This window comes from Notothenia coriiceps, unplaced genomic scaffold, assembly GCF_000735185.1.
Source record: "Notothenia coriiceps isolate Sejong01 unplaced genomic scaffold, NC01 NC01_scaffold00002072, whole genome shotgun sequence".
NCBI lineage: Eukaryota > Metazoa > Chordata > Actinopteri > Perciformes > Nototheniidae > Notothenia > Notothenia coriiceps.
The window spans coordinates 585,516-603,059 of NW_011334773.1; the positions used below are offsets into that span (position 1 = coordinate 585,516).

Below are 17,544 nucleotides of genomic sequence, written 5' to 3' on the forward strand. Positions count from 1 at the left end.
ACAGAAACAAACACATTCACAGACACGATCTCCATTACTGTCACATGTGTACATATATGATCCACAGGCATATTCTACTCATGTAACGCTGAGACGAATAGAAGATTTGTCGCCCACACGACACAACGGCCCATTATGAACATCTTCTATATCGAATTCTCCACCCTAGTTTTCAGCACTCTCATGTTTGCTATAATGTTTTCTGTACACAATAGCAGCGACGGCCTTTAGCTCATGTTGCCCCATCAAGAGGAGCGCACCAACAACAACCAAACACTCTCCCCTCCTCTTCCCACCCTGTTTACGAGCAGATCCGTTCGTCTCTCACTTTGTTCCCACGCTCCCTCCCTTCTTTTTTCTCTCCTCTGCATTGTCCTGTGCCCTCAGGTTAGAGGTTCTCTCTGTTTCCTCCTCTAAAGCCTGGAAAACGGAGGAGGACGAGAGGAGGCGAGCTAAATAGAGTGAGAGAAAGAGCGAGAGGAGGGCCGGGCGACAAGGCCTGTCCGTCTGCCTCTTCGGCCTGGCTGGCTTACCGGTCTTAACCGGTTCTGACATAGGTGAAGCGGAGACGTGTCCTCTTTCGTCTCCGGACAAAAAAGAAACCGTGGTGGCATTCCATCCCCAGTCAGCAGGTACCAGGGAAGTGTGCATCCATGTGTGTGTCTGTGTGTGCATGTGTGTGTCTCCCAAGACCTTTGAGGCCTGGACCATTGCCAAGTTCATCTGTTAATGGACAGCTACTAGGAGAGCTGCCCCTCCCCCCGTCCCCTCCTCTGTGTCCCTCCAGCCTGCTCACGACCCCCCCTTAACCTCCCCAACCCCCAGCCAGGCCTGCCCAGATACAGGCCCTCACTCTCCCTCCTCCTCCTCCACTCCCTTTCTCCCTGAAAGCTATATCATTCCCTTTCTCCCTCTCCTCCTCCTCCTCACTGCCCCCAACACTCTGGGCTTCTCCTATTCAAGATAAACAGAGTGCTTCAAGTTCAGGGGACACCCTGGGACCCTTTAACAAAGCCATCTATCATGCTGTCTGCCTGAGACTCCTTTGGCCATAGTGGGCTTTGCTGCTACGTCTCTCCCTCAATCTTTGTGTGTGTGTGAACATACACAGGCTGGACATACAGCCAGCAGGCCGCTAACTCTGACTAGCTATTTGCTCTAGTTGATCCCAAAGCTGGACAATTTCCCCATCGTGTAAATAGCCCCCACCAAGACTTGGGGAAAGACAACCCCTCCCCTGCCAGTGCATCCCTCCCCTCTCCTGTTAAAACGAGACAAACTCATGACATGAAGGCACGCCACGGAGCGCGGAGCAGTGCGCACGCGTGGGCCACTTTCTCTCCACACCTCGGAGATGGACTCCGCTGACCCCTCTCCGATCCCCCTGAAGTCAAACTGCGGGACGATTAAGCAAACTGTCAACAGCTTAATAGTCTGGGAATAAGAGACTGACGGACAGTAGGGCTAGGAGCTGTGTGCAAACACTACAGAGATTATGAATGGTACACAAGAGGGGGGAAGAGAGGCAGAAACTGAGAATGGGAAGAGGGAAAAGCTTTCCTATCCTGCAACATTTATGGATTCAATTTTATCTAGGTAGCCTTTTTTGGGCACTTAAGCACAGGTCGGCTGAATGGAAATATTCTGTGGCAGGGCTTTTCCCAAGTGATGGTATCCCATGCATTATTTTCTGCTCATTATGGGGGGCAGCAAGTAGGGAAATACAGACATCACTAGGGGAAATCATTGTGAATTGTCACACAGGCTGACTGAATGATAGAGATTTTAAGTTATAATCCGTTTCTAGTTTGGTTATGCATAGACAGCTAAAAGTAATGCATTCTCATAAAAACATATACCTTCATGAAGATTGCAGATTCACTATACGTCTGTCTAGCCGCTTTATATCTTTCAGGGTACATGAAGTGTTTTTTTATTTTAAATTATATTGAAAGATATTCAGTTTAATACGTTACCAAAACTCCTATTTGAGAGACTGATAACAACATTTGCTGCAATTAATCAATTATCAAAATAGTTGGGAGATTTTTTAACCGAACATAGCAGCCCTGGCGGAGTTAACATGTTCTTAAGTGCAATGCCATGGTTCCTGTTGGGGCTAGCGATGTAACATTTGGCATTCATTATTCATTTTGCTCTTAAATAGTTAAATAAAGTCTAATTAAAAAAATGTGTTGTTGTTGCTTTGTTTCCACCCATGCTGGAAGAGTTCCAGAAGTCATGCTACGTCCAGCGCAGGCAAACTGCTGGTGGACTGCGGCTCCTTTTCCCACCCAGCGCTGACTTGGCCTATTTCAGGAATATTTACAAGTTAAGGTACATGTAGTTAAGGGGCCAGCGAGTTTCCTGGCTGACAATCGTGACACCAAAAGCTCCCTCAAAGCCTGGGAGGGAGACTCACGTCATGATCACACTAACACTCGCACGCATTTTCTGCCCCTCTTTTACTCCATTCCATGTCTCTCTCCGACACACAGCAGCCCCAAAAGCCCAACAGCTGCTGTCCTCTCCAGCCTGCTAGAGAGGGGGGGAACCGGCCTGCTGGTTTTAGAGCGCTAAATTATCCATTAGATGTTATCAAGTTGTAGCGATGCCATTCTGCTAGGAGCCATCAATCTTTCATAAGTTCCAGGCACGGCGTGCATTGGGATGCACTAACAGAACCTTCCCCCGCTCCCAGCATACACCCCGCCCCCCCCCCCCCATCCAACTCACGGAACTGCACGCAAACTTGGACATGTACACACAGTCAGGCGGACCGTCAACAAATACACATGCTGACATAAATGCATCCAGGTACACACTCTTGCACTCAAGCTCAGCAGAAACAAGCCGCACAGAGCTTGTTTGGGAAACATCCAGTTCTGCATTTATCACATTGTGTCTTTCATCCCCCTCGAGCTCACCCTGCTTTCCTCCCTAAACAAAACTAACATTTTGAGCCGGGCATCCAAAATGACGCTGCCTGTTTCACTACGCCGCACACTACCTTCCACGCACTCCCCATTTTCCCTCTCTCCCTCCCTCCCTCCGCTTCTTGCCGTGGCCTGGCAGGCAGGCAGGGCAGACATGTTCAGAATGCGCTCCGGTAATGGGCTAATCAAAAATGCAAAACAATTGGCAATTACCGTGCAGGGCCCTAATGGTCATTAGAATTTACAACAAGGTAATGAACTGAGAGTCAGCTCAGTCCATGCATATTCATAAAGCAATCAGGCCTTTGAAGATTAAAGAAGCGCTTCAAATTTAAATGAGGGCGCCAGCATGTTATCAGGGAGATTCAGCCTGCGAAAGTAAAGGGTGCCTGGGACAGGAGTGTGCATTTATGAATATGTGTGCATGTGTGTGGATGTGTGCGATGAGGGTTGGGGGTCAGTTTGGTGTGGGGGGATGGATGGAGTGGAGGTGTGAGTATGTGCATTTGTGTGTGTGGGTGCATCTGTGCATAAGTGATGATGTGTCGATCTCATTGGTGTGCCAACTCGTGCCTGCATGCCTTTGTGCAAAGCAAACTGCAGCACACAAACACCCACCATATAGCCTAAAGTGATTCTAATAACTAAATTAACACTCTCTTAAAAAATGAATGAGGACCCCTATCTGCTGATCATCGTTTAAAAGACTTGGGATTTGAATCTAAGATCAAATGTAACTTGAGCTATTAGGAGGCGATGAGCTTTTTGAACACAAACCCCTCGAGGAATACAGCGAGCGATTAGTATACATTCATGAAAAAGTGCAGCGGTAGACATGGTTTGCATGCACATGGACACGCTAAAGCACTCGAAGACTTTCGCACACACACAAAGAGAGGGCTGTGAGTTTTCACAAGTGTAACGTCACACACAGGGGCCCTCTCTGTCCTGTATCTCTCCGGTGGAGATAAGGCCGGCGAGACACAGCTGTAGACGACCACCCATCCACACACAAAAGGTACAAACACACTCACACCCACAAAGACACGCACATTGTGACAGGCCGAGCCCAGCGCCGGGACCTGAAGCGGGACAGATAGGAGTGGAAGAAACATTATAGAGACAGATAGTGACCAGGATCAGTGGGTTCAGACCAACGCGAGGCCCTCGTCACAGTCCCATGGCCTCAGCATTATCACCATGGGTGTGAAAAAGACAAAGCAAAGGTCCTTCAGCACCACAGCTTTAAATGCTACAGCCACAATAGGAACAGGTTGAACTGAGCTGTTCAGTACAGAAGGTGATAATACGATAGAGCAGATGTGGGACCAAGTCCAAAGTCCCTAACTCTGATTTTCATGTGCTAAACAAGTCATAATGAGCTATTCCCTCATTCCCCGGCACTTTTTGAGAACTCTTATTTTGTTTAACACGTTCTCTCCTGGACCTGCAGGCTGTGAGACTTGTTCAAACAAAGTGGATCTGGGGTGATGACACATTTGAATGAAAACTTTTTTGAATCTTTGGGCTCTGGGGAAAGCATTTTCAAGTTAAAAGTCCAAGTTAAGTCACAAGTCATTCGTGGTGAAGTCCAAGAAAAGTTGTAAGTCTTTTTTGATTTTGTCAGGTGGAAAATCATCAAATTTGTGACTCTGAGATACAGACCCTCCATTGCAGAAAATAATCAAATCTGAACAAGTTTCAGTCAGTGAGGCCTTGAGTAAAAAAAGGGAGATTTTTTAGAAAAGAAGAAAACTGACCTTGTTAAAATCTGTTCCAGTTCTAACCCCGTTCTAACCTGCCTACTTCTAAAATACCACTTCTGTCCTTTTTTCACTTCCTGAGCTACAGCTGTTATCACATACACTTTTTCTTCTCTGTTTCTGTTCTATCTAAAAATAAAGTCATTAACCTGCAGGTGGTGAAGCCGGCGGCTGGCGTGACAGGCCCTGACGCTGTCAGGTGACCCCCGACCCTGCGATGTGACTGCCTGCCACGCTATTGACAAGACAGCGGCAAGACACGCTTATTTCTGAGGAAGATTTTTTCATCCTGCGTGATGCTGTCTTGGACAAACAAGGTTGTTTCTGTTGTATGGCTTCGTTTGACAGTAGGTAAAGGGGATTGAGGGAAGCAGAAAATGTATGTGTTTGTGTGTCTTGCTCTGCAGCCAAATCTGTGAGACTGAGAATGAGTGGAAGTTGGAAGGTGCAGACACGCTAATGTTGCCAAAAGTTTACAATCCCTCGAGACAAACTACTGGAACGATGCGAGGGGGGAGAGAGTTTGAGTGAGACGGAGAGGGAGAGATACAGAAAAGGAAAGAAGAGACAGAGACAGGGGGGAAACGGAGGGGAGGGGGCTGAAATAAGTATCATATGTTTCTGACAGATCTCATCAACTCACAACACATCATGGGCCTCTGCCACAACACATTTATTACAGACAAAACATAGGTTGACAGGAGGGGGTGCACACTGTATTGGGGGCATTGTTGTATCCAAAAAACGGACGTGTGTGTGTGTGTGTGTGTGTGTGTGTGTGTGTGTGTGTGTGTGTGTGTGTGTGTGTGTGTGTGTGTGTGTGTGTGTGTGTGTGTGTGTGTGTACATTTGTGTTCAGGTGCATGCATTTGCCTCTTTTTGTGTGCATGTTTGTGTGTGTATTGCATACTTGCACTAGCCTCCACCTGAATGGCCTGAGGCTGTGGTACCGAGGTTGTTAGAAGACAAACAGAGACACAGGAAGCCCGAGCCAGGAGCCCTGAGGACAGCACACACACATACCTACCCTTAAGTACACACACACATACACTCCCACTGTCAGTCACACACATAGCAGCCACCTCACCATAAGTCTTGCTTCCTAAACCCACAAAACATTGCTTTAACACACCTCCTTCTACCTCCCTCCCTCACACACACACACACACACACACACACACACACACACACACACACACACACACACACACACACACACACACACACACGCACACACACACTCCCCATGGTCTGCCCAGCCCCCCAGTTCTGCCTGACAGATACCCAGTGAGTACATGTGTGTGCTTATGAGGGAATGGAGAGGGGGGTTGGAGAAAGGTGGCACGGTGCCAACGCAGAGCCTGCTAAATACCTTTGTCTCCACAACACACAGGGACAAACAGGACAGGCAAGCTGCTGCATGAAGACACAGAACAGCCACACTGAGGTGTTACGAGAAATGCCGCTCGGGCTGTTCCAATGTTTTCCTCCTCGTAGAGAAAAAAGGCAGAATAGGTGGCTGCCATAATTAACTCAGTATTGATTCAGAGTCCAGGTTACAATAGAGGCAGCGTGCTGGAAAGGAGACAGAAGTGTGAGATAGTGGTCGATTTGAGTGAATACAATGGCCTCATTAACACACATGGCTACACTGGCGACAATGCAAGGGGTGCTAATGCTGGCATGTTTATATACAGCACAGAGTAATGTAGCAAAACGAGAATGTGGAAAGTAAAGACAAGAAAATGTGAAAAAGTTATAATTAGGGACATGATAAAGTCTACACAATGCATCTTAAATCATAACAATGAGAGGCATCTTGCTCCAATTACTCAAGAAGAGCAAACAATCATTCATTGCACTGATAGCAGTTCAGTGAGTGGGATAATGAATGTAAATAAAAACTATGAATCCACTCCACCAGAACGCCTTCTTAATAGTGATTATATCCCGTGACATAAATCCACTTTTACACCACACCGCAGTCACGTAGTTTGTGTGAGAAACCGTCATCTGCTCTTTTTCTGGGCCATCCATAATCTGGAGACAAGCGATGGTGTCCCTATGCATATCTTAAATTGTTTATCATGCAAATGATGGCACGCAGGCGGCTCTGCCCTCTCCTAACGGCCCACCGCTCCAGACAGCAGACCCCAGCCCCAGCTGCAGCCATGAGACTCCCAGACGACCTCAGCTGTCCCAAAGACGGAGACCGAGAGGCACGTCCTCATCTCCAGCTCTGGGAGTATTACAGACAACCCCCACCCCCCAACCCCCAGACCGCCAACACTTCTTGAGTACAGCCATACTGGATGTCAACCCCTTTAGTCCAGCAGCTTCTTCACTAACTGAGACCATTAGTAGACCAATCAATAACGCCAGAACAGAAAATGAATTGCATCCATTTAGATAACCCATTAATCGATTGAAAGTAATTAATGAAAGTTATCTTTTATGCAAAAAAATCCTGCTTTTTCTGTCATTTTAACTGAATATCTATACATTTTGGACTGACCAAACAAGGATTTTGAGAAACTTGGATTTACATTTTATCCTATTTCATGACATTTTAAGGACCAGAAGATCAATCAAATAATCATAGTTAGCAATCCTAAACCTGGCCAAGGCCCTTGTCTGTGTACGCTGCTGTCCACACAGAAATCAATCTGAGCCAAATGACATTTCAGGAGGAGGGTGGGGGAGTGGAAGGGTCACATTCATTTGAGTGTATATGCAGTGCAGCGGGATACAGTAAATCTTTAAGGGTGGAACATATAATACACTGGCCTGGAATAAACTGGACATGAAGCCAGTGTGTGCAGGGACAGTATGTGTTCAGATGCCTCATCTCAGTGTCAGCGTCTGACTGAGCAGGGTGAGAGAACATGGCAGCTAGCATATGGAGCATGGGGTGGTGCGCTGGCACTGCCAGTCTATATTCATCAATCTGTGACACAGAACGCAGAGGTGGGGGGGGCTGGAGTTTATGTTTATGTGCTTGATGTGAGGTACATCCTGAAGTGTAGCTCTATGGTCTTTTTTAGCCAAATACGTTGCAGGTTTAACCTTTTTCCTTTACACTCTGTGTTCAATTTTGATTCTCATTCTAAATTCTTGATTTAGTAGATTAACTGAAAAAATACAACCTATGGAAAGCAAACTGTTTATAGTATTATGAGGTTTTTATTTGTATTTAAAAAGGTGTGTTCACCTAAGGAAACGAAGACAAAAGGTAACAAAAATAAAAACTTTTACTAAAAGGTTTTGGGATTTTCTCAATTCATACCGTCATGTAAAGAAACTTAGAAAGAATTTTTTTTTTAAACGGTAAACTATAAAACTGGTATTTTGTGTTGATTCTTTCAAAAATCGCACACTAATGGTTGTTGTGAAAGATTACAGTAGCAATATCTAAATAGGTAAAAAGTAGATTTTTTGAAATTGTGAATCGATTCAGAATCTTAGAAAATAAGAATCATCTTAATCTTGCTTTCTCTCATGTTTTCTTTGTCTAATGTTTTAAACGAGGAAATGTGTGTTACAATAACCCAGTCAGGTGAGATGTCCCAACAGGACACGGCCTCACTCCACGTCCACCCAAATGAATCCATTCATTACGGCACGCAGCCAATCCTAAAGAGACATAAAGCCTATAAATAAAGCTGTGCTCACAATGCTAGTGACCTTATGATATTATGTGAACTCCGCTGCATGATGATCTAAATCAGCAAAGAAAAGCATGTTCAAACAGCTGACATGGCCAAGAGGCATTTTGGATATGTATGTGTGTGTGTGTGTGTGTGTGTGTGTGTGTGTGTGTGTGTGTGTGTGTGTGTTTGCGTGTGCGCGGGCATATCTGTGTGTGTGTGTGTGTGTGTGTGTGTGTGTGTGTGTGTGTGTGTGTGTGTGTGTGTGTGTGTGTCTGTGCTCATACGCAGGGCAGGCAGATGTTTAACAAACTGCACACTAATGAACAGTGGTCATTCTGTGTGTGTGTGTGTGTGTGTGTGTGTGTGTGTGTGTGTGTGTGTGTGTGTGTGTGTGTGTGCTCATACGCAGGGCAGGCAGATGTTTAACAAACTGCACACTAATGAACAGTGGTCATTCTGTGTGTGAGAGGCCCAACAACAGATAACAGTGGTCCCTTTACAAAGCTTCAGCACAGACTGATACAGTACAGTAGTGCACATTATTGAGTGCTGCCCTCCGTGCATTTAGCCTCAATTGGTTTTAAATTAAATCTGCACAGACAATAAATCCAAAATCTGACACACGATATCGCCTCTGTTAAAAAGAAATGAATAAACACTCGAAAAGGGCGGTGTGAAATCAAACTCCTCTCTGTAAGGCCGGTCATAAGGGATCCACGCTTGTTTGCACAGGGCCTCATGTTTTCTCTACAGCGTCATTCAGCCCCGGTGGACAAACAACAAACCGACCAGCCGCCTTAAGAAGTCCTTAATTACTCAAATCAAGAAAAATACTGACAATTAGTGGCTGCGGGGTTCCTCAAATAAACGCTTCTTCCTTGACACTTCGGCGTAATTACATTCCTTTCTATCTCTTTTTAATTTTAGCAACGGACTGAGCCACGCATATTTGAGGGAACGGGAGATATGGCGGTGTAATAAGCCAGGGAGGGATAGAGATACATCTCTCACCGCCACATGAGAGAGCGTGGAGGCCCAGGGATCTGAGCACATCTGTGAGGCAGAAACACACCAAGAGAAATCTTTTTTTTCTCTCTCCCTCTCTTCCCTAATCTGTTTCTTTGTCTGTGTGTGTCTTTTTCAATATGTGCTAAATGTTTCTCACAATCATTTTCAGCTTGGGCTGCTGTTCATGTGGGTTCACGCGCAGCTGAAGGAGATTCACAGCTCTTTAGTGCAGCGGCAGATATTTCACACTCTGGTTATGCAGATGGGATGCAGCCCTACTACCAGACGCAAAGAAAACACCAAAGGGAATCAGAGAAAGCAGTTGTTCCCTTTTGAAATAAACTCTTTATGAACTTTAGGGAGTGTGACCAATCCCACACCATTAGACATTTCTTGTTTGATGCCAGCCATGTTAAGCGCACACTGTGTTTACCTGTGATATTCTCCTGCTTTGGGATTATTCCTTGCAAGGGTGCAGATAAACAATCCTCGTCCCGGGGCGATGCCACACCCAGGTGGGGACGCGCCCTCCGTGGGTGCTGATGGTGGGTGCGCGAGTGCAAGGAGGACGTGGAAAGGGGTGATGCGAGGGGGGAGGAGGGAGGCCTGTCCAGAGGTTTGTCCATACAGAGGCTCCCGTGGCACTGCCTCCGTTTGTGTTCGATGAACAGCAGGATGTCAGCCAGGGGGAAGCGGGAGTGGCACTGGCCGCAGGTCAGCAGGTCCTGGTCCCCTTTAAGGGGCTCACCCTGACCCAAACCCAGCCTGGGGGAGTTCTGAGAGTCTTCCTCCAGTAAAACACCTGACAGTGGCTCAGCTGCACGGAGAAATAAAAGAGAACATTGTGAGATATGGTTCAGAGAGAGCTGGTAAACACATGTGTCAGGAGAGGCAAACGAATAGTACATTGCTATAATGTCTTAAGACATCTACAGGAATCAGGTCAGGTTGTGTAAAAGTATTAGAGAAGAAGAAAGACAGCAGTACTTCGATAAGGACTGACATATTCAGCTCGCAGGCAGCAGCCAAACGATTAAGTTGCTTGACCCTCTTTATTGTGCTGCCAATCTCGCGTTTTTAATGAACCTAACACCTCTGAGAATCAAAAAATAGATTCTAATTTGAGTTCAAGATGATTGGACCCCATTTCGTTAAAAGTGCTGGGATCTCGTGAACCAAGGTTAGACATTGAGGGGTTGGATGTGGAGTAGGTCCCTGAAGTACCGGCAGAGAGAGAGAAGAGAGAAAAGAGAGCATTTTAAAAGAAGTAATCTAGCCACACGGTAAAGGACATTGGGCGCCCCGACTGGGATGTTGAGATAAGATGTGATGAATTCTCGCCGCCTAATTCAACCTTTAATTCCGTGTTGGGTCAGACGAGAAGGTGGCGAGGGACTACGCAGGATAGGCCCTGTTACCTGTATGTTTGGCTGCATTAAAGAGGAGCGAATGTTTGCCCCTTTTTACTCAGGCTTATCTTAACCAGCTTATGCCACGGAAATATAGGCCCGGGTGTGTGAGGCTGGGTGAAGTGGAAAGATTTTCTTCAAACCAAATCATCTCATTTTGATGCAACGCCAGAGTGATGTGAATAACTTTGAAAACTATAAATATAATCATGTTTTGCAGACATTTGACTTGAATTTAAAGCAGTTTAGGTGTCCCACTGGAGTGGGTCTGTTTCACTATCAGGAAAATGATTAGGCCTACTTGTTTTGCCATTTTAGATTTGAATGGCTCCGTGTTATAACAGCTGAGTAATAGTTTCATTTTAGGGATTTTTTCTTTCATTGTCATTTTCACTTAATGGGTTAGGGTTAGACATATAATAAAGTATTCCTTTGCTTTGTCACAGCGCAACATTGCCCAAAAGCAAGATTATGTAAATGTTGTCTCAAGTGTTTTGTTGTAAAAATATGTATATTTGTACGCAAAAATGAAGAACTCAAACGATATGGGTTAGAGCTTCAAATATAAATTATAAAGGCTTGATACAATTCTATATATCTGTGTTCATTTGTAGATTTTTTTTAATAGAAACACAACTGCTGGGCTTTAAACACTGTTTGCGTGCATCCCCTTCTAATATAATTTAGGTTCCACCTACAACACAGACGAGAATTACAAGCTATATAAAATATAAAAAGCACTTATTTCTGCTAAAACGATGCTCTGCATGTGCTTGGTCAAGCAGCATCACAGGGATAAAGTGGATCAAGTTCAAGTTCATAGTGGACTGTACACAGGACTACAATCACATTGCGCCCCCCACTGGCAAACCTTTTGACAATTACCCCCCTCAAATGAAGGCATGCATGTTGCGAGAGCATAATTGGTTTCCATCGAAATGGGAAAACAGCATGCAGATACACATTTACGACAAAAATAATTAGGGAGAAAATGAACACAGGAGCTCCTGATCTCCACTTAACTTTAAATATTTTTGGAGACGTCTCGTTAGTGTGATAGTATTATGTGAACTGAGCAGTTCCTGCTGAATAACAGAGGTGTTGTGGGAAATAATTATCCGGCAAATATAAGATCCTGTCAAGCAATTGATGCCCTGCAATGTTATCACACACGCGCGTAAAATCCACTTCCCTGATTTCCTCTCCACATAGTTGCAAAACAATATCGCGCACGGACATTCAGGTGGATTTAACATATAACAACAATAAACTGCGGCGTTAAAAACAAGCAGCAGATGTGCGGAATTGTGACACATAAACTATATTCCGTGTATTACGCACACGAGGTAACCGCTGCTATGTGGACAAGTGGGCATGTAAACACCACTTTCCTGTGTCCAAAGCAGCTCTAACCTCTCCAAATACATCCTAACTAGCAACAGACAAACGTGCGTTGATGTGGTGGAATCGCTTCTCGTGCTTCAGCTGAAAACTTGCAGGAGGAACGGCAGCAGCAGGCTCGCGCTGCGTCCGTATAGGCAAAGGTCTCTGGCCATAAAGCCCATGCATGCCCTTTAATGGCGAAAGAAACCTTGAAGGCAGCGTTATACAACACGGTAAACCAACACAAGTTAAAGCTCTCTGTCACGTTGTTTGAAAACTTCCACCAGATGATCCCGAAATCTATTTCAAATATGTTTTGGACATTTCACTCCGGACAGCGGTGTGTGTGTCTGTGTGTCCGGACCACCTATTCAAATTCCCCCGAGGAAGTTGCCCTGTGCAAGGAAAACAAGAGGTGGCTCGCTAACAGCTAAATTAAGTCAAAATGAATGTCCACTTACGCGAAAACTCCCGTTTGCTCAAGTGCTGGGGTTTGCCTTGCTTTCGGCGAGACATGTTGCTTTAGTGGTGGCTTTTCAGCTGAGTTCACATTGGGAAATCCGTCCCTACAAAGGTAGACTCCAAATGAAATATCTTCATTGATGCGTCTGACATCCAAATAGGAGGAAAAAAAAGAAAAGGAAAAGAAAAGATGAACTGCAGATCACACAGAGGGTGAGACGTTGCGCGCTACGGGCTGCTGTGCGGACCTCTTCATGACTTTTTTGCAAAGAGAGAGTGATGGGGGTACGGCGATACCCCCCTGAGCTGCAAGTTCAAGTGCGGACGTGACGTTCCTGCGAACTTGAACGTCAGGAGATGGACGGACTGAGACAGAGAAAACATGGGCAGGGCAAAGCCGGCCAGTGGGAGGGGGACAAGGCGTAATAAAAACCAATGGACACTCATTATGGACTACCTATGGAAGGAGGGGGAAGAGAGAGAGAGGAGAGACCCCGGAGACACCAATGGACAGAGGGGATCAAGGGGGCTGGGCTAAGGGAGAGAGGGAGAGCGAGAGAGGGGGGAGAGAGAGAGATTGGAGGAAGTACAGGAGCAGCAGAAAGCTCGTGGAGCAAAGGAGGATCAACCCAGCTTTACTGACACATATTTAATATAGTTTATTCTTATTTTCAGGCTGGGATACATTTCTGGTGGTCAAGTGTTTCCCGTGGATTAAGTGTTTCCCATGGTTAAAAAAATGTAAATAGAGCAACCTGACCAACATTAATTTGAATATTTTAAAGGAATTGTAACAATAAAGTTGTACTGATATGTGCTAATATTTATACTATTGACAGCTGTATTTTGATATGTTTAATTGTTAGTTTGATAGGCACCAGGAAATATTTGTGTTTGTCGATTGTTACGTGTGAACCTGACTGCAGATGGAGAGCAGATTGTAGCTATAATATGGCACAAGCATCTTTTCCCTCTTTGAGATGTATGCATTGTTATGCATGGTCCTTGCTCAATAAAGACCCAACAAATATCTAATATTAATATGTTTTCAATTTTATCAAAAATGATTACATAAAGTATTTAAATTATTTGTATTATTATTTATTGATCTGACAGGAAGAGACCCTTTAATTCCAATGTTTTTATTTGTTGTAAACTGTGTTTAATTTGTGAGATCAAAGCTTTCTATATAAGCGATTTAGGGCTGCAAGTATTTATCTTTATTTTCCAAAATATGTCTATGCCAGTAATTAAAACCTAAATATTCTCAGTTTAATGGGATATACAAGTGATGAAAACAGGACATTTCCATATTTTAGAGGCTGGAAAAATCATTTCAGACACATTTCTGCCTTCAAAATTACCTTTATAAATTCAAAACATTAATAGATTGTCAAACTATTAAACAATCATTTATTTAGTCAATCGATTAATGGATATCTGAACACATTTTCTATAAGAGAACCAAACAGTGTCTCTATATGTTAGAGAGAGGATCTACTTACTTTGTTATTTGAACACAATGCAATTGTAAACAATTGGTTTCCTTAATGCAAGAGAGGGAGATAAGAAGATCAAATTAATATTAATAAAATATAAGTATCTACTAATAAATAATGTACCAAAAAACTGGATTTTAGCCTGCAGCCTCCGATGCATTTTGATTTAAAGGCTAACATATAATGATGTAACTCCTTTAACACAGTGTTGAATCAGTTATCTATGCATAAACAATACACCTTACTCTATATTCAAAGTGAAACACTGATTGGTTTCCTCTGCTTATCTTTATGTTTTTATATCAGACAGTCTTTATGGATGGATAAGCAGACACATTTCTGATCTGAGCACAACGCTATTCCTTAAGTTCACTCTATAGCCTTATGGGGGCATGAGGGAGAAAACACACTGCTGGATATGTAATAATATTGGGGTATTATGTGTAGAATTTGTATCAAACTATTTATCATATCCGGTTTAGTTTTTTATAGTTTTGTTCTGATTTGTATAGCCTTACAGGAGCAGTCAGTAAAGTCTTCTGGATTTACAATCACATGCAACCAGGCAAATGATGTGACATTTATAACTTAAAGAGTAAACTAATTATAACAAAGATATGTGAATATTTCTTGCAATTCCACTGCTGTCGTGAATGTGTTTTATTTGTTTGCATACCACAAAGCATGATGTTTTTATCCTTCAGGGACCCCACTGAGGATTAATGCACCAATGAAGGGTGGCTGCACTCTAAACGATAGGCTAATAACTCCTGTGTAATGGAACCTCAACAGGGGTATTTAGCGCAAACAATGAATGTCAGATAGTAGATTATGTATGGCTCATATGGACCATGTTGTTAGAGTTATATAAACTACGCAAACAACCAAAAATAACCTTAACAAAATGATTTTATTTCTTCAGGTTTGGAAACATACCACAAACTTATTTTGACAAATTCATAACCGATAACATTTGAGTCACAGTGGTATCCCTATGATTAACATGAAAAAGTCAGGATTTGTTGAAATTCTAATTAATATCATGGAAAATGTATGTTTTAGGGTGAGTTTTAACAATTTAGGTTGTTGCTTATAAAGCCTCTTCCAAGATCTTCACTTCCCAGCTCAATACTTTGGCGCCATCTAGTGTTGTTATAGGAGAATATTTTAGCCAAAAACAATATTATGTTTAAATACTTAATACCATACTGTCAATAAAACTACAGAAAAAGCATTTTATTAAAATCTAAACGTTTTTTATAATAACAATAAGACTTTCTATATTTTACCATCATAAAGTGCATGTTCATGCTTAGTAATGTATAAACAATCTATAAAAGGATAATTCACAACGAATGAGGTCAACAATAGCAGCACATACAAAACAGAAATGCGTTATATAATTATAAAAGGAGAACATAAAATGAGAATATTATAATGTGAATTACACATATATATACCAATTGAAACAAAATAAAATCTATAATTTTCCCAAGGTTTTTACTTCTTTGTTGTTTAATAAACTGAATAATAGACAATTCAGTGATAGACAAAGGGGAAAACGTAGTGATTGTAAAAACAAAACACACATATAGAATAATGAGATAAATCAGATATTCAAGAGAGTAATAATCTGGATTATTATTATAACAAATATTATCTCTAAGATTATTAGGCAGAATCAGCCCTCATCAAAAAGTAGCTAAGAAATTCAACAATAGATAAAACCATGATTCAGAGATGGATAACTGCCGTCTAACTGTCGAACTGTCTCAAGCAGGATGCATTAAGGGTCAATAGTGAGTTAGCGAATCAGAAATGGATCTGACTTCCTGGTTCATTTGTTGTTGTTTTTGAAGCTGAGTCATGTCAAGTCTTGTAATAAACAATGAAGAACTGAAGTAGTGATCGTCAAAACAGAAAAAATGCTGAATAGTGCAATTAGTAGAAAAAAGACCCTGTTTTTTTCGAGCACCATTTTCTGGATTATCATAGATTAAAAGATTCAAGATTCAAAAGCTTTATTGTCCTATTCACAGTAGCTAGAGTGTAATGGCAATGCAAATGTCCCAGGCTCTTCCAACAATGCATTATAAATATATAAGACATGGACAAGACAAAATAATCAAACAAAAAAAATAGTGCAAGACAAAACCGAGTAGCTATAACATTGTGAGATTAAGATTATTTTACAAGACATATTGACCTCATTAGCTAAGAAATACTTTGATCTATACCATATGAGGCCATTATTATTATTCACTGAATTCTCCAAAACCCAGCATTACTCATCAAATATGAGCAAGGTCGGGAGGCTTACTTTAAAGATGTTATCCGTTACAATTACTAGTTACCTGTAAAAATGTTTAATCAGTAACCTAATCTGAATATCATAATATAAAAGCAATGTAACCTGGTTACTTTCCTAAATATCAAATGCAATCCAAATAAAAACAAGAGAAAATGAATATCAATGAGATGTGTATCATTTAATTGTAAGACAACTGAACAATGTGACCGTAGAAAAGAAGATATTTAGTATAAAAAAGTAAGGTAAACTTGCCTTTCATTAAGCACATTCAGGCAGCAGGAGTATAGTTTCACTCTTACAGATCTGATCCTGTTACAACAAACACACTATGATCTTTTTAGGTTTCTAATAACATTATAATCCTGCTAGTAATCCCCCATTTTTAGAAATGTAACAGTAGTCTGACTAAGTCTTTTTCAATGTAACTGTAAGGGAATATAGTTACTTTTTTGCTGTAATCCTGAAACTCCCCAAGCCTGGCAACATACATATGTAAAAGACATAAAACAATTACACACAAAAAAGTACCAAAGAGTAGGAATACTCTTTTACAAGTAAAAGTCCAGAATACAAAATGTTACTCAAGTAAAATTACAAAAGTATTGGCATCAAAATATACTTAAAGTACCCAAAAGTAAAAGTAGGCATTATGCAGATTGGTCCATTTCAGAAAAATATATTTATATGTTTTCATTATAATTATTGATCATTAAAGTGTTATCAAAGATGGTAAAGGTGCAGCTCGTTTGAATGACTTTGTATACTGCAGGGTAGATTGTGAATAAAAGTAGGCTACATGATTTACCTCTGAATTGTCGTGGAGTAGAAGTACAAAGCAGCAGGAAATGGAAATACTCAAGTAAATATAAGTATTACTCAAAATGTAGTAAATGTACTTTACTTCCCACCTCTGCTAAGGTTAATTGACATAATTAGCCCTCGTTAGCTGGGAAATTCTTATCAGTCTATATGTGTTTGGCAAAATCACTGCATTCTCCAAAACCAAGCATTACTCATCAAATATGGGCCACTCACAGTTTGCTGTCAGTATTACATAACCTCCCGATCTCCTCCTATGTGAGCGCACAGCGCCACCGTGAGGCCAAGACACGGGTCTGCCGCAG

At 42.4% G+C, this 17,544-nt stretch overlaps 1 protein-coding gene across 1 annotated transcript in view; it reads right to left on the reverse strand.

Moving 5' to 3' along the window:
- LOC104965560 (BAF chromatin remodeling complex subunit BCL11A) overlaps nt 1-13,039 on the reverse strand; it is a 34,691-nt gene extending 21,652 nt beyond the window's left edge. The window contains exons 1-2 of the mRNA XM_010794535.1: nt 12,610-13,039; nt 9,790-10,173 (exon numbers count right to left, since the gene is read on the reverse strand). Of these exons, the coding sequence (XP_010792837.1) occupies nt 9,790-10,173; nt 12,610-12,664 (439 nt within the window). The 5' untranslated portion in view covers nt 12,665-13,039. The remainder of the gene's footprint in view (nt 1-9,789; nt 10,174-12,609) is intronic.
- Nucleotides 13,040-17,544: the final 4,505 nt, after the last annotated feature.